Source organism: Pan paniscus, chromosome 2, assembly GCF_029289425.2.
Source record: "Pan paniscus chromosome 2, NHGRI_mPanPan1-v2.0_pri, whole genome shotgun sequence".
Lineage (NCBI taxonomy): Eukaryota > Metazoa > Chordata > Mammalia > Primates > Hominidae > Pan > Pan paniscus.
In genome coordinates this window covers 38,023,282-38,041,177 of record NC_085926.1, presented here as the reverse complement: position 1 = coordinate 38,041,177, position 17,896 = coordinate 38,023,282, and the positions used below count along the sequence as shown (strand labels likewise).

Sequence of the window (17,896 nt, the reverse complement as noted above, 5' to 3'; positions counted from 1 at the left end):
CCTGGGCTCCCAAAGCACATTGTCCTTTTCCTACAGTAACACCCAGTGTCACAGGTGCTAGCATATGTGTCTGCCTCCAACCCTGACCCACCCCTGGCTACAAGCTCCTGAGGCACGAGAGCTGCAGCCCCAGTGCCTACACAAGAAGTCACTTAGCATGCCAGGGACACAAACCCATGCCTACAAGACCCTGGTCAGTAACAGAAATGAGTGAAATGTCTTTCTTGGAACATCTTGAAATGTCATCCTCTAGATGTATCCCTTGTTTTCTGGGTACAAATAAATATCTTTGCTATGAGAAAAATAATGGTGTGAGCATGCTAATGGATGGTGTCAGTGCTGATGGATGGTGTCAGTGCTGATGGATGGTGTGAGCATGCTGATGGATGGTGTCAGTGCTGGGATGCTCTTGGGACTGGTAGAGCTGGGCACTCAGGACAAGGTACACAGGGCCTGCCCCCAGCCCTGGCCAACAGGCTCACAGTGAATCCTGGCCCTGGCCTTCATATCTTCCAGTTTTTCAAAGGACTGGAGATGTAGAACTTTATATAAAATCTCTATTTTTTTTTTTTTTTTTTTTGAGACGGAGTCTCACTCTGTCGCCCAGGCTGGAGTGTAGTGGTGCGATCTCGGCTCACTGCAACCTCCACCTCCCGGGTTCAAGTGATTCTCCTTCCTCAGCCTCCTGAGTAGCTGGGACTACAGGCACATGCCACCACACCCGGCTAATTTTTTATTTTTAGTAGAGAAGGTGTTTCATCATATTGGCCAGGCTGGTCTCAAACCCCTGACCTCAGGTAATCTGCGCGCCTCAGCCTCCCAAAGTGCTGGGATTACATGTGTGAGCCACTGCGCCTGGCCAAATCTCCTTATTTTTAAATGTTGGCTCAGAAAATGTTAAGTGCTGTGCCAAACAAATACCAGCAGAATTTGGCCAAAGGGCAGCCAATTTGTAACCTCTGAACTATTCAGTCATTTGCTACAATAAAGAAGGACTGAATGAGTGAATGCAGTCACATTTGAGCCAGGGCTTGAAGGATAAGAGAGGTGATACCGCTTGCCCAGCATGGTACAGGTATTAGTGACATAACCAGAACTACAACACTGGACCCTTATACATCCATTCTCATTCGGGTTGTGGCAGTTGCATAGAGAGTTTACAACACTCTGCGTTCTGTGTGTTTCCAATCATAGGTATACTCTAGTAAGTTCCTCTGGGGGTTATTTCCTTTGATGGACTTGTAATTTTTCCAGTTAGCAACCTGTGATCACTCACCTTGAAACTTAGTGGTGGCCAGCTTGTTTTGGGCATAATGCAGAACCTGCCAACACTGAAACCCACATTTTTGCAGATGAATCTGGTCATCTTGACTCCCCCAATGAGGCAGTAACCACAGTCCAACACCGGTGACACTGTAGCCACAGGAGAACATGTGCAAGAGAAACAACAGGTCACTCTTAATAGGCCCTACTGTCATGCTTCTCCTGAGGTAAGCCAGAGATCAGGACAGCTGGTCCCAGCCCAGCACCCTATGCAGAGAGGATGAGTGGGGACATGTCCTGACCCTGCACTCACTTGGGCTCTGCCCAGGCTGCTGCTGGCCATATGGCAATAGTGCCATGGGACTCTATTCACTCCCGGCTAGAGCAGCAGAAGTCAGTGACCATTGTGGATTCATGCTCAGCCAGGGCCACCCAGCATGGTCCTTGGGGGCTATGGCAGAAGTAAGGGGGATCACGGTCCCAAATTCCAGCCTATGCCCAGCTGTAGAAGCTTGTCGCTGAGGGAGCCCAGCTGAAGCCAGCTTTGCTAAGGACTCCTACCCCCACAGCCACGAGGACAACAACGACCTGTTAGGACTCCTCAGGGTGCACAGGCACTTCTTCCTTGCCCACTGTGGCACAGGTCCCCTCAGGGATGTTCATAAGCCAGCAAAACCTATGGTGGGGTTAGCTGGACTGTTGGCCTCATCCCCTGCTGTGAGTCAACCTCCACTGAGAAAACCCAAAAGCAAGCAGAACAATCATGGCTTGACACTATGGATGGCTACAGAAGCTGCTAGCAGTTTCCTCTGCAGGACCCACGGCCCCTGCCCAAGAGAGCCAAGCTGTGTGCTGCTACAAAGGGAACCTGAGAGGCAGGCAGTCCTTATGGGGACTCTCCAACCTTAACTGAATCTGTGGGAAGCTACGGTGCACACTCACATGTCAGCACAGGGGGCGGCCTCCGGGCCTGCAGGGGGATCAGAAGTGTGTGGGCTGACTGGGTCTCCACTAAAATAAAATCATCAAAATCCCCAAGGCAGTCGGGAAAAAACTGGACAACGTACTGGCAGGTCATTCCAGGAGCCACCATTCCACCTTTTCCTGGGAACATCCCTGTGCATGACAAAAGTGACAAGTGAGGATCCTGGGAGCAGCCAGCCACCAGGGCTTGAGCTCAGCTGGTACAGACCCCAGCCCTGCCAGGGCTGGCTCTGTAAGTGCCTTCTGGGCCAAAGCCGCGCTGATGGCAGGACAAGGGCATGCGAGGGGAGCAGGCTGCAAGGGTGGCGACTCCAGGTAAGCATGCCAGAACCTGGGGGGAAATGACACCATCCATCCAGAAAGGTCAGGTGGGGCCATGCCTGGCCCTATGGCTTAGAATTTCTTTGGTGGATAGCAGAGAAACTTTTGAGATTTCTGAACGGGGTGACATGATCAGAGTTGTTCTTGAGACAAATACTGTGACACTAAAGTAGGAAGGCTGGCTGGGGGGCTGCTGCCGAGGCTTAAGTGAGGAATGGAGAGGGCCTGATTGAGGAGAATGGCAGCATGAGGAGTGGGGAGATAGCAGGACCAGTGCCTGGGTGGAGGCGGTCAGGAGAAAGGAGCTGTCAAGGCTCTGAGGACACATTGCTGGTGGAGCATGAGGAGCCCTCAAGGACTGCTGATGGGGGGAGTCCAGGCCCGGGCTGTAGACTCAGGGCGGGAGTCAGCAACTGGCAGCAAGCCCAGCAAGTGACTTTGAGGCAATCCTCAAAGTAGTAGCAGTACTGCTACTGCTACTACTACTACTACCACCACCACCACTACTACTACTACTACCACCCCCACCACTACTACTACTACCACCACCACTATTACTATCACTACTACTACCACCACTACTACCACCACCACTACTACTACTGCCACTACTACTACCACCACCACTACCACCACCACTACTACTACCACTACTACTACCACTACTACTACCACCACCACTACTACTACCACTACTACTACTACCACCACCACTACTACTACTACACTACCACCACCACTACTACTATTACTACTACTACCACCACCACCACTACTACTACCACTACTACCACCATCACTACTACTACTACCACCACTACTACTACTATCATTGCTACCATTACTACCACCACTACTACTATTACTACTAATACCACCACTACTATTACCACTACTACTAATGAACTTACAAATACTGAACTTACCCAGTCCCAGAGCGAAGTATGGCGTGGAAGGCGGGAGGACTCGCAGGTAGCGGCTGGTCGTGGTGGTGTTCTGCAGTGCAATTACCATCTGTTGAAAGGTAAGATGATCTCTTTTAGACAGCAACACTTATAGACGAAAAGATACGATGTCCAGGATTTACTCTAATATGGGAAGGGGGTAGAGGTAGAAATGAAATAGGCTTGGCCACATGTTGGTAACTGTCGAAGCTGGCTGAGGGGTACATGGGGATTCATTATGCCATCCTATGTACTTTTGTTTGTTTTGGGAAGTTTCCATAGTAAAAAATAAAATACAGGCCAGGTGTGGTGGCTCACGCCTATAATCCCAGCACTTTGGGAGGCTGGGGCAGGCGGATCACTTGAGGTCAGAAGTTTGAGACCTGCCTGGACAACATGAAGAGACTCTCTCTACCAAAAAAAAAAAAAAAAAAAAAAATTAGTTTAAAATTTTAAAAACAAATAAATAAAATACAAGGTAAAAATGAAGGCAGGAATAGATCTGTCAGACCTCTGAGCCTAAGCTAAGCCATTGCATCCCCTGTGACTTGCAGGTGTATGCCCAGATGGCCTGAAGTAACTGAAGAATCACAAAAGAAGTGAAAATGCCCTGCCCCACCTTAACTGATGACATTCCACCACAAAAGAAGTGTAAATGGCCGGTCCTTGCCTTAACTGATGACATTCCACCACAAAAGAAGTGAAAATGGCCCATCCTTGCCTTAAGTGATGATGTTACCTTGTGAAAGTCCTTTTCCTGGCAGATCCTGGCTCAAAAAGCTCCCCCACTGAGTACTTTGCAACCCCCACTCCTGCCTGCCAGAGAACAAACCCCCTTTGACTGGAATTTTCCTTTACCTACCCAAATCTTATAAAACGGCCCCACCCCATCTCCCTTCGCTGACTCTCTTTTCGGACTCAGCCCGCCTGCACCCAGGTGATTAAAAGCTTTATTGCTCACACAAAGCCTGTTTGGTGGTCTCTTCACACGGACACACATGAAATTTGGTGCTGTGACTCAGATCAGGGGACCTCCCTTGGGAGATCAATTCCCTGTCCTCCTGCTCTTTGCTCCATGAGAAAGATCCACCTATGACCTCAGGTCCTCAGACCGACCAGCCCAAGGAACATCTCACCAATTTCAAATCCGGTAAGTGGCCTCTTTTTACTCTCTTCTCCAACCTCCCTCACTATCCCTCAACCTCTTTCTCCTTTCAATCTTGGCGCCACCCTTCAATCTCTCCCTTCTCTTAATTTCAATTCCTTTCATTTTCTGGTACAGACAAAGGAGACACGTTTTATCTGTGGACCCAAAACTCCGGCGCCGGTCACGGACTGGGAAGGCAGCCTTCCCGTGGTGTTTAATCATTGCAGGGACACCTCTCTGATCATTCACCCACGTTTCAAAGGTGTCAGACCACGCAGGGAGGCCTGCCTTGGTCCTTCACCCTTAGCGGCAAGTCCCGCTTTTCTAGGGGAGGGGCAAGTACCCCAACCCCTTCTCTCCATGTCTCTACCCCTTCTCTGCTTTTCTGGGGGAGGGGCAAGTACACCAACCCCTTCTGAGTCCCTACTCCTTCTCTGCTTTTCTGGGGGAGGGGCAAGTACCCCTCAACCCCTTCTCCTTCACCCTTAGCGGCAAGTCCCGCTTTTCTAGGGGGCAAGAACCCCCAATCCCTTATTTCCGCACCCCAACCTCTTATCCCTGTGCCCCAATCCCTTATTTCCATGCCCTGACCCCTTTCCCACTTTTCTGGAGGGTTAAGAACCCCCGAACCCCTTCCCTCTGTGTCTCTACGCTCTCTTCTCTCTGGGTTTGCCTCCTTCACTATGGGCAACCTTCCACCCTCCATTCCTCCTTCTTCTCCCTTAGCCTGTGTTCTCAAGAACTTAAAAGCTCTTCAACTCACACCTGACCTAAAACCTAAATGCCTTGTTTTCTTCTGCAACACCGCTTGGCCCCAATACAAACTTGACAGTAGTTCCAAATAGCCGGAAAATGGCACTTTCAATTTTTCCATCCTACAAGATCTAAATAATTGTCATAAAATAGGCTAACAGTCTGAGGTGCCTGATGTCCAGGCATTCTTTTACACATCAGTCCCTTCCTAGTCTCTGTGCCCAATGCAACTCGTCCCAAATCTTCCTTCTTTCCCTCCCGCCTGTCCCCTCAGTCCCAACCCCAAGCATCATTGAGTCTTTCTAATCTTCCTTTTCTACAGACCCATCTGACCTCTCCCCTCCTCACCAGGCCAAGCTAGGTCCCAATTCTTCCTCAGCCTCTGCTCCTCCACCCTATAATCCTTTTATCACCTCCCCTCCTCACACCTGGTCCGGCTTACAGTTTCGTTCCGTGACTAGGCCTCCCCCACCTGCCCAGCAATTTACTCTTAAAAAGGTGGCTGGAGCTAAAGGCATAGTCAAGGTTAATGCTCCTTTTTCTTTATCCCAAATCAGACAGCATTTAGGCTTTTTCATCAAATATAAAAACCCAGCCCAGTTCATGGCTCCTTCAGCAGCAACCCTGAGACGCTTTACAGCCCTAGACCCTAAAAGGTCAAAGGGCTGTCTTATTCTCAATATACATTTTATTACCCAATCCGCTCCTGACATTAAATAAAACTCCAAAAATTAAATTCCAGCCCTCAAACTCCACAACAGGACTTAATTAGCCTCACCTTCAAGGTGTACAATAATAGAAAAAAGTTGCAATTCCTTGCCTCCACTGTGAGACAAACCCCAGCCACATCTCCAGCACACAAGAACTTCCAAACGCCTGAACCGCAGCAGCCAGGCGTTCCTCCAGAACCTCCTCCCCCAGGAGCTTGCTACGAGTGCCAGAAATCTGACCACCAGGCCAAGGAATGCCTGCAACCCGGGATTTCTCCTAAGCCACGTCCCATCTGTGTGGGACCCCACTGGAAATCGGACTGTCCAACTCACCTGGCAGCCACTCCCAGAGCCCCTGGAACTCTGGCCCAAGGCTCTCTGACTGACTCCTTCCCAGGTCTTCTTGGCTTAGTGCCTGAAGACTGACGCTGCCTTATCGCCTCCGAAGCCCCCTAGACCATCACGGACACCGAGCTTCGGGTAACTCTCACAGTGGAAGGTAAGTCTGTCCCCTTCTTAATCAATACGGAGGCTACCCACCCCACATTACCTTATTTTCAAGGGCCTGTTTCCCTTGCCTCCATAATTGTTGTGGGTATTGACAGCCAGGCTTCTAAACCTCTTAAAACTCCCCAACTCTGGTGCTAACTTAGACAATACTCTTTTAAGCACTCCTTTTAGTTATCCCCACCTGCCCAGTTCCCTTATTAGGCCGAGACACTTTAACTAAATTATCTGCTTCCCTGACTATTCCTGGATTACAGCTGCATCTCATTGCTGCCCTTCTTCCCAATCCAAAGCCTCCTTTGCGTCCTCCTCTTGTATTCCCCCACCTTAACCCACAAGTGTAAGATACCTGTACTCCCTCCTTGGCGACGGATCATGCACCCCTTACCATCTCATTAAAACCTAATCACTCTTACCCCGCTCAATGCCAATATCCCATCCCACAGCATGCTTTGAAAGGATTAAAGCCTGTTATCACTCGCCTGCTACAGCATGGCCTTTTAAAGCCTATAAACTCTCCTTACAATTCCTCCATTTTACCTGTCCTAAAACCAGACAAGCCTTACAAGTTAGTTCAGGATCTATGCCTTATCAACCAAATTGTTTTGCCTATCCACCCCATGGTGTCAAACCCATATACTCTCCTATCCTCAATACCTCCCTCTACTACCCATTATTCTGTTCTGGATCTCAAACATGCTTTCTTTACTATTCCTTTGCACCCTTCATCCCAGCCTCTCTTTGCTTTCACTTAGACTGACCCTGACACCCATTAGGCTCAGCAAATTACCTGGGCTGTACTGCCGCAAGACTTCACAGATAGACCCCATTACGTCAGTCAAGCCCAAATTTCGTCCTCATCTGTTACCTATCTCGGCATAATTCTCATAAAAACACACGTGCTCTCCCTGCTGATTGTGCCCAATTAATCTCCCAAACCTCAATCCCTTACAAAACAACAACTCCTTTCCTTCCTAGGCATGGTTAGTGCAGTCGGATTTCTTACACAAGAGCCAGGACCGCACCCTGTAGCCTTTCTGTCCAAACAACTTGACCTTACTGTTTTAGCCTAGCCCTCATGTCCGCGTGCAGCGGCTGCCGCTGCTTTAATACTTTTAGAAGCCCTAAAAATCACAAATTATGCTCAACTCACTCTCTACATTTCTCATAACTTCCAAAATCTATTTTCTTCCTCATACCTGACGCATATACTTTCTGCTCCCCGGCTCCTTCAGCTGTACTCACTCTTTGTTAAGTCCCACAATTACCATTGTTCCTGGCCCGGACCTCAATCTGGCCTCTCACATTATTCCTGATAACACACCTGACCCCCATGACTGTATCTCTCTGATCCACCTGACATTCACCCCATTTCCCCATATTTCCTTCTTTCCTGTCCCTCATCCTGATCATGCTTGATTTATTGATGGCAGTTCCACCAGGCCTAATCGCCACACACCAGCAAAGGCAGGCTATGCTATAATACAAGCCACTAGCCTGCCTCTTAGAACCTCTCATTTCCTTTCCATTGTGGAAATCTATCCTCAAGGAAATAACTTCTCAGTGTTCCATCTGCTATTCTACTACTCCTCAGGGATTATTCAGGCCCCCTCCCTTCCCTACACATCAAGCTTGAAGATTTGCCCCCACCCAGGACTGGCAAATTAGCTTTACTCAACATGCCCTGAGTCAGATAACTAAAATACCTCTTAGTCTAAGTAGACACTTTCACTAGATAAGTAGAGGCCTTTCCTACAGGGTCTGAGAAGGCCACCGCAGTAATTTCTTCCCTTCTGTCAGACATAATTCCTCAGTTTAGCTTTCCCACCTCTACACAATCTGATAACAGACCAGCCTTTATTTGTCAAATCAGCCAAGCAGTTTTTCAGGAAACCTTTATATCCCTTATGGTCCTCTGTCTTCAAGAAAAGTAGAACAGACTAAAGGTCTTTTAAAAACAAACCTCACCAAGCTCAGCCACCAACTTAAAAAGGACTGGACAATACCTTCACCACTTTCCCTTCTCAGAAATCAGACCTGTCCTCGGAATGCTACAAGGTACAGCCCATTTGAGCTCCTTTTTATTAGGTCCCAGTCTCATTCCAGACACTGGACCAACTTAGACTGTGCCCCCAAAACACTTGTCATCCCTACTATTTTCTGTCTAGTCATACTCCTATTCTCCATTCTCAACTACTCATACATGCCCTGCTCTTGTTTACACTGCCAGTTTACACTGTTTCTCCAAGCCATCACAGCTGATATCTCCTGGTGCTATCCCCAAACTGCCATTCTTAACTCTTGAAGTAAATAAATAATCTTTGCTAGCAGGACTATGCTGAATCTCCTTAGGCACTCTCTAATCAGATGTCCTAGGTCCTCCCAATTCTTAGACCTTTTATATCTGTTTTTCTCCTTCTCTTATTCCATTTAGTTTTTCAATTCATACAAAACTGTATCCAGGCCATCACCAATAAGTCTACACGACAAATGTTTCTTCTAACAACCCCACAATATCACCCCTTACCACAAAATCTTCCTTCAGCTTAATCTCTCCCACTCTAGGTTCCCACGCTGCCCCTAATCCTGATCGAAGCAGCCCTGAGAAACATCACCCATTATCGCTCCATACCATCCCCCAAAATTTTCGCTGTCCCACCACTTTACCACTATTTTGTTTTATTTTTCTTATTAATATAAGAAGGCAGGAATGTCAGGCCTCTGAGCCCAAGCCAAGACATCGCATCCCCTGTGACTTGCATGTATATGCCCAGATGGCCTGAAGTAACTGAAGAATCACAAAAGAAGTGAATATGCCCTGCCCCACCTTAACTGATGACATTCCACCACAAAAGAAGTGTAAATGGCCGGTCCTTGCCTTAAGTGATGACATTACCTTGTGAAAGTCCTTTTCCTGGCTCATCCTGGCTCAAAAAGCTCCCCCACTGAGTACTTTGCGACCCCCACTCCTGCCCGCCAGAGAACAAACCCCCTTTGACTGTAATTTTCCTTTACCCACCCAAATCTTATAAAAGAGCCCCACCCCTATCTCCCTTCGCTGACTCTCTTTTCAGACTCAGCCCACTTGTACCCAGGTGAAATAAACAGCTTTATTGCTCACACAAAGCCTGTTTGGTGGTCTCTTCACACAGACGCACATGAAACCACCTACGACCTCAGGTCCTCAGACCGATGAGCCCAAGAAACATCTCACCAATTTCAAATGCGGTAAGTGGCCTCTTTTTACTCTCTTCTCCAACCTCCCTCACTATCCCTCAACCTCTTTCTCCTTTCAATCTTGGCGCCACCCTTCAATCTCTCCCTTCTCTTAATTTCAATTCCTTTCATTTTCTGGTAGAGACAAAGGAGACATGTTTTATCCGTGGACCCAAAACTCCGGTGCCGGTCACGGACTAGGAAGGCAGCCTTCCCTTGATGTTTAATCATTGCAGGGATGCCTCTCTGATTATTCACCCACGTTTCAGAGGTGTCAGACCACACAAGGACACCTGCCTTGGTCTTTCACCCTTAGTGGCAAGTCCCGCTTTTCTAGGGGAGGGGCAAGTACCCCAACCCCTTCTCTGTGAGTCACTACCCCTTCTCTGCTTTTCTGGGGGAGAGGCAAGAACCCCTCAACCCCTTCCCCTTCACCCTTAGTGGCAAGTCCCGCTTTTCTAGGGGGCAAGAACCCCCAATCCCTTATTTCCATGCCCCAACCTCTTATCCCTGTGCCCCGATCCCTTATTTCTGTGCCCCGACCTCTTATCTCTGCACCCCGATCCCTTATTTCCATGCCCTGACCTCTTATCTCTGTGCCCCAACCCCTTATTTCCACGCCCTGACCCCTTTCCCACTTTTCTGGAGGGTAAGAAACCCCGAACCCCTTCCCTCCGTGTCTCTACTCTCTCTTTTCTCTGGGCTTGCCTCCTTCACTATGGGCAACCTTCCACCCTCCATTCCTCCTTCTTCTCCCTTAGCCTGTGTTCTCAAGAACTTAAAACCTCTTCAACTCACATCTGACCTAAAACCTAAATGCCTTATTTTCTTCTGCAACACCGCTTGGCCCCAATACAAACTTGACAATGGCTCTAAATGGCCAGAAAATGGCACTTTCGATTTCTCCAGCCTACAAGACCTAAATAATTTTTGTCAAAAAATAGGCAAATGGTCTGAGGTGCCTTACATCCAGGCATTTTTCACACTTTGTTCCCTCCCTAGTCTCTGTTCCCAATGCGATTCCTCCCAAATCCTCCTTCTTTCTTTCCCGCCTGCCCCCTCAGTCCCAACCCCAAGCGTCGCTGAATCTTTCCAGTCTTCCTTCTACAGGCCCATCTGACCTTTCCCCTCCTCCTCAGGCTGCTCGTGGCCAGGTTGAGCTAAGTCCCAATTCTTCCTCAGCCTCCGCTCTTCCATCCTATAATCCTTCTACCACCTCCCCTCCTCACACCCGGTCTGGCTTACAGTTTAGTTCTGCGACTAGCTTTTCCCCACCCGCCCAACAATTTCCTCTTAGAGAGGTGGCTGGAGCTAAAGGCATAGTCAGGGTACATGTACCTTTTTCTCTATCAGACCTCTCTCAAATCAGTCAGCGTTTAGGCTCTTTCTCATCAGACCCCACTAAATATATACAGGAATTCTGATATCTAACTCTGTCCTACAATTTAACCTGGAGTGACTTAAATGTCATCCTGACTTCTACCCTCTCCCCAGATGAACAGGAAAGAGTTTTTTCTCTAGCCCAATCTCATGCTGATAACCACCGGCTTCATGAACCTGACCTCCAGGAAGGCATTAGAGCAGTTCCCCGAGAGGATCCCCAATGGAACTACCAGACAAATTCCCCAGGTATAGCTAGGCAAGATTACATGATTTCCTGCCTAGTTGAAAGGCTTAAAAAGGCAGCTTACAAAGCTGTTAATTCTGACAAGCTTAAAGAAACTACCCAAGGTAAAGACGAAAACCCAGCCCAGTTCATGGCCCGCTTAGCAGCAACCCTTAGACGCTATACTGCCCTAGACCCAGAAAGGCCAGAAGGCCGCTTTATTCTTAATATGCATTTTATCACCCAATCCACTCCTGACATTAGGAAAAAACTTCAAAAATTAGAATCTGGCCCTCAAACCCCACAAACAGGAATTAATCAACCTCACCTTCAAGGTGTACAATAATAGAGAGGAAGCAGCCAGACAGCAACGCATTTCTGAGTTACAATTACTTGCCTCTGCTGTGAGACAAAACCCAGCCACACCTCCAGCATACAAGAACTTCAAAATGCCTAAGCTGCAGCAGTCAAGCATTCCTACAAGACTTCCTCCATCAGGATCCTGCTTCAAGTGCCAGAAATCTGGCCACTAGGCCAAGGAATGCCTGCAGCCCAGGATTCCTTCCAAGCCATGTCCCATCTGTGTAAGGACCCACTGGAAGGCAGACTGCCCAGCTCGCCCAGCAGCCACTCCTAGAGCCCCTAAAGCTCTAGCCCAAGGCTCTCTGACCGACTCCTTCCCAGATCTGCTCAGCTTAGCGACTGAAGATTGATGCTGCCCGATCACCTCAGAAGCCCCCTAGACCATCACAGATGCCGAGCTTCAGGTAACTCTCACAGTGGAGAGTAAGTCCATCCCCTGTTTAATCGACACAGGGGCTACCCACTCCACGTTGCCTTCTTTTCAAAGGCCTGTTTCCCTAGCCCCAATAACTGTTGTAGGTACTGACGGCCAAGCTTCAAAACCCCTGAAAACTCCCCCACTCTGGTGCCAACTTGGGCAACACTCTTTTATGCACTCTTTTTCAGTTATCCCCACCTGCCCAGTTCCCTTATTAGGCCGAGATATTTTAACCAAATTATCTGCTTCCCTGACTATTCCTGAACTATAGCCGCATCTCATTGCCGCTCTTCTCCCCAACCCAAAGCCTCCTTTGTGTCTTCCTCTCGTATCCCCCCACCTTAACCCACAAGTATAAGACATCTCTACTCCTTCCCTGGCAACTGATCACATGCCCATTACCATCCCATTAAAACCTAATCACCCTTACCCCACTCAATGCCAATATCCCATCCCACAGCATGCTTTAAAAGGATTAAAGCCTGTTATCACTCGCCTGCTACAGCATGGGCTTCTAAAACCTAAAAACTCTCCTTACAATTCCCCCACTTTACCTGTCCAAAAACCAGACAAGTCTTACAGATTAGTTCAGGATCTGCACCTTATCAACCAAATTGTTTTGCCATCCATCCTGTGGTGCCCAACCCGTACACTCTTTTGTCCTCAATACCTTCCTCCACAACTCACTGTTCTGTTCTTGATCTTAAAGATGCTTTTTTCACTATTCCCCTGCACCCCTCATCCCAGCCTCTCTTTGCTTTCACCTGGACTGACCCTGACACCCATCAGTCCCAGAAGCTTACCTGGGCTGTGCTGCCGCAAGGTTTCAGGGACAGCCCTCATTACTTCAGCCAAGCTCTTTCTCATGATTTACTTTCTTTCCACCCCTCCGCTTCCCACCTTATTCAATATATTGATGACCTTCTTCTTTGTAGCCCCTCCTTTGAATCTTCTCAACAAGACACACTTCTGCTCCTTCAACATTTATTCTCCAAAGGATATCAGGTATCTCCCTCCAAAACTCAAATTTCTTCTCCATCCATTACCTACCTCGGCATAATTCTTCATAAAAACACACGTGCTCTCCCTGCCGATCGTGTCCGACTAATCTCTCAAACCCCAACCCCTTCTACAAAACAACAACTCCTTTCCTTCCTAGGCATGGTTAGATATTTTCGCCTTTAGATACCTGGTTTTGCCATCCTAACAAAACCATTATATAAACTCACAAAAGGAAACCTAGTTGACCCCATAGATCCTAAATCCTTTCCCCACTCCTCTTTCCGTTCCTTGAAGACAGCTTTAGAGACTGCCCCCACTCTAGCTCTCCCTGACTCATCCCAACTCTTTTCATTACACACAGCCGAAGTGCAGGGCTGTGCAGTCAGAATTCTTACACAAGGACCAGGATCGCGTCCTGTAGCCTTTTTGTCCAAACAACTTGACCTTACTGTTTTAGGCTGGCCATCATGTCTCCGTGCAGTGGCTGCTGCCGCCCTAATACTTTTAGAGGCCCTCAAAATAACAAACTATGCTCAATTCACTCTCTACAGCTCTCATAATTTCCAAAATCTATTTTCTTCCTCACACCTGACGCATATACTTTCTGCTCCCCGGCTCCTTCAGCTACACTCACTCTTCATTGAATCTCCCACAGTTACCATTGTTCCTGGCCTGGACTTCAATCTGGCCTCCCACATTATTCCAGATACCACAGCTGACCCTCATGACTGCATCTCTCTGATCCACCTGATGTTCACCCCATTTCCCCACATTTCCTTCTTCCTTGTTTCTCACCCTAATCACACTTGGTTTATTGATGGCAGTTCCACCAGGCCTAATTGCCACTCACCAGCAAAGGCAGGCTATGCTATAGTATCTTCCACATCTATCATTGAGGCTACCACTCTGCCCCCCTCCACTACCTCTCAGCAAGCCGGACTAGTTGCCTTAACTCAAGCCCTCACTCTTGGAAAAGGACTATGCGTCAATATCTACACTGATTCTAAATATGCCTTTCATATTCTGCACCACCATGCGGTCATATAGGCTGAAAGAGGCTTCCTCTTTCAAGGGACAAGGGTCCTCCATCATTAATGCCTCTTTAATAAAAACTCTACTCAAGGCCGCTTTACTTCCAAAGGAAGCTAAGGTCATTCACTGCAAGAGGCATCAAAAGGCGTCAGATCCCATTGCTCTAGGCAACGCTTATGCTGATAAGGTGGCTAGACAAGCAGCTAGCTCTCCAACTTCTGTCCCTCAGGACCAGTTTTTCTCCTTCACATCGGTCACTCCCACCTACTTCCCCGCTGAAATTTCCACCTATCAATCTCTTCCCACACAAGGCAAATAGTTCTTAGACCAAGGAAAATACCTCCTTCCAGCCTCACAGGCCCATTCTATTCTGTCGTCATTTCATAACCTCTTCCATGTAGGTTACAAGCCGCTAGCCCGTCTCTTAGAACCTCTCATTTCCTTTCCATCATGGAAATCTATCCTCAAGGAGATCACTTCTAAACCAAGCAAGTAATTGCGCTGAACCCCCTTAGGCACTCTCCAATTAAATATCCTAGGTCCTCCCAATTCTTAGTCCTTTAATACCCATTTTTCTCCTTCTTTTATTCAGACCTTGTATCTTCCGTTTAGTTTCTCAATTCATCCAAAACCATATCCAGGCCATCACCAATCATTCTATACAACAAATGTTTCTTCTAACAACCCCACAATATCACCCCTTACCACAAGATCTCCCTTCAGCTTTATCTCTCCCACTCTAGGTTCCCACGCCGCCGCAATCCCGCTTGAAGCAGCCCTAAGAAACATCGCCCATTCTCTCTCTCCATACCACCCCCCCAAAATTTTCACCACTCCAACACTTCAACACTATTTTGTTTCATTTTTCTTATTAATATAAGAAGGCAGGAATGTCAGGCCTCTGAGCCCAAGGCAAGCCATCGCATCCCCTGTGACTTGCACCTATATGCCCAGATGGCCTGAAGTAACTGAAGAATCACAAAAGAAGTGAAAACGCCCTGCCCCGCCTTAACTGATGACATTCCACCACAAAAGAAGTGAAAATGGCCGGTCCTTGCCTTAAGTGATGACATTACCTTGTGAAAGTCCTTTTCCTAGCTCAAAAACTCCCCCACTGAGCACCTTGCGACTCCCACTCCTGCCCGCCAGAGAACAAACCCCCTTTGACTGTAATTTTCCTTTACCTACCCAAATCTTATAAAATGGACCCACCCCATCTCCTTTCACTGACTCTCTTTCTGGACTCAGCCCGCCTGCACCCAGGTGATTAAAAGCTTTTATTGCTCACACAAAGCTTGTTTAGCAGTCTCTTCACACGGTCGTGCATGAAACTGACCTATTGTTTAAAATAACAATTACTATTTATGAGCATCTGCTCTGTACCTCCTCAACCTCGCAACAACCAGGAAAGGTGGGAACTGTTTCTATCTCACAGCTGAAGAAACTGGAGTTCAAAGAGGCACCAGTTAGGTTTGAGCCTAGGATATCTGGTTCCAAAGTTTTGCTCACCTCACCTCTTATTTACTGTCTTCCTCAACACGTATCTCTTGGAACCATTCTTCCCGTGGACACAAAGAGTGTTATGGCACCTCTGTATCAGGGTGTAATTGGGCCTCTTATGCAACCCACTCACCCCCTTTAAGCCCCACTTTCTTTTCTCCCACCCCAGATTGGGAGACCCCCAAGGGCAAGGTCTAGACCTAATCCTCCAACTGCACCCAGCACAGTGTGTAGCACATCAATACAGGTACACATCTTTTGTTAATATTTTGTGAAATGTTACACTAGAAAAAAATGTATAAATTATAACATGACAGAAGCCATGTTTCCATCACCCAGCTTAAGAAATAAAACATTACAGATAAAGTTGAAATCCTCTACCAGCCCCCCACCAGATAAAAATTGACATAAATATGAAGTATGTCTTCCTATTTTTATTTATAGATTTGTATTCCTAAATCAGCATTTACATCAATTTTTGGCCAACACTACATATTACACCAATCCATCTGTGAAACAGCTGGTGGGAACTAGGGTGTGAGCACCATGGGATGGTATTGTCACAATTACCAAGGCTTTCACTAGTGGTCAACTGAAATGAGGTGCAGGTGGAAGGCCAGGGAGTGAAACATGGTAGCTGTGGTGGCTGCAAGGTTTGGGACAGTGATCATTATAAGGATTGTGGCATGGACTGGCTTTCCTTAACAGCACTGGAAGCTTTGGAGGAAAAAAATAATAGGCTCAGCAGAGCCAACTGCCAACTCAAGGCCTGCTGTGAAGACATTCCCTGCATTCCTGGGTTTCAAAGAATTGGCTGCGTGTGTGTGTGTGTGTGTGTGTGTGTGTGTGTGTGTGTGTGTGTGTGTTGTTCCTTACTGTTTGGTTTGGTTTGCTGTTTTTTACCTAGTATTTCTGCACCTATGTTCTTAAGACTGGTATATATTTTTATTTGGTGTCAAGGTAATTAGGCTTATTACCTAATAATGATGGTACACTCCCTCTTTTTCTAGTATCTGAAATAGTTTCATAAAATAGGGAATAGCTCGAATGTTTCATAATCTGTGCCTGCAAAATGATCTGGGCCTGGTGTTTCTTTTTGTGGAAAGTTTTGTGTTTTTTTAAATTGTTTTCTTCTAAGTTGGACAGCCACATGGTTTAAAGAGTCAGAGTTCGACAAGGTTTTGAAAATAGAATACTGCCCTCTTCCCCTGGCCCCATCCTGCCATTTCCCACTCCCCAAAGATAAACACTTTTTCATCCTTTAGCTGATTATTTTGGTATTTATTTCCATGTCTCCAAATAGTATACTACTTTTTTTCAGTTTTAGGTATTAATTATAGATGGAGGATATGGATATTCCCTCTTCCCTCTCCCATATCTGACTCACCATATGACATGCCCTTCCTATCCCCCATCTTTCCAATATAGTTATATCATACTACTGGTTAGATTAGTAATTCATGTTATATTCAAGTTACTAAGTAAATGCTATTCACAGCTGAGCATGAGGTGATTCCTTTCCCTGCCTTGTACAATTTTTGGTTTTCCTGGAGTGAATAATCAACTAATTATTTTGTTTGCTTTGTGCTTATCAATAATTCAATCCTTCTCCACCACCCTACAAATCTCTCCCCCATATGTCCAGGTGTATCAGGGACTCTTCTCAATGTCATCTCCATAAATCAACCTCTCCTAGAGCCTTCTGGCCTCTTCCAATCTGGGCTAGTTGCCCACTACACCTACTGCTATCATATAGGATAACTCCTCGAGCAGTGTTAAGACACATCCATAAGTTCTTTGACAGTGTTCTCATTAGAGATGAAGTCTAGGCTGGACACTGGCTCACGCCTGTAATCCTAGCACTTTAGGAAGCTGAGGCGGGTGGGTTGCTTGAGCTCAGGAGTTTGAAACCAGCCTGGGCAACATAGCAAAAACCTGTCTATACAAAAAATACAAAAATTAGCCAGGTGTGGTGGCCTGCACCTGTAGCCCCAGCTTCTTGGGAGGCTGAGTTGGGAGGAGTTGCTTGAGCCCAGGAGGCAGAGGTTGCAGTGAGCCAAGATCATGCCACTGCACTCCAGCCTGGGCAACAGAGCCAGACCTTATTTCAAAAAAAAAAGGTTTAAAAAA

At 47.2% G+C, this 17,896-nt stretch overlaps 1 protein-coding gene and 1 long non-coding RNA gene across 7 annotated transcripts in view; one reads left to right on the top strand and one right to left on the bottom strand.

The window, feature by feature from the left end:
- Positions 1–17,896, bottom strand: part of DLEC1 (DLEC1 cilia and flagella associated protein) — an 83,041-nt gene that overhangs the window by 34,769 nt on the left and 30,376 nt on the right. For all 5 annotated transcript variants that reach the window (XM_003826103.8, XM_063602263.1, XM_055109657.2 and 2 more), the window contains 3 exons: positions 3,495–3,582; positions 2,206–2,379; positions 1,277–1,413 (listed from right to left, as the gene is read on the bottom strand). In XM_003826103.8, coding sequence (XP_003826151.3) covers positions 1,277–1,413; positions 2,206–2,379; positions 3,495–3,582 — 399 coding nt within the window. The remainder of the gene's footprint in view (positions 1–1,276; positions 1,414–2,205; positions 2,380–3,494; positions 3,583–17,896) is intronic.
- LOC106634563 (uncharacterized) lies at positions 3,454–15,538 on the top strand. 2 transcript variants are annotated; one of them, XR_008624719.1, is made up of 4 exons: positions 3,454–4,662; positions 6,520–6,621; positions 9,782–9,857; positions 15,010–15,538. It is a non-coding gene; the product is annotated as an uncharacterized LOC106634563 (long non-coding RNA). The 2 variants fall into 2 exon arrangements; XR_008624718.1 differs by having other exon boundaries at positions 3,454–6,621.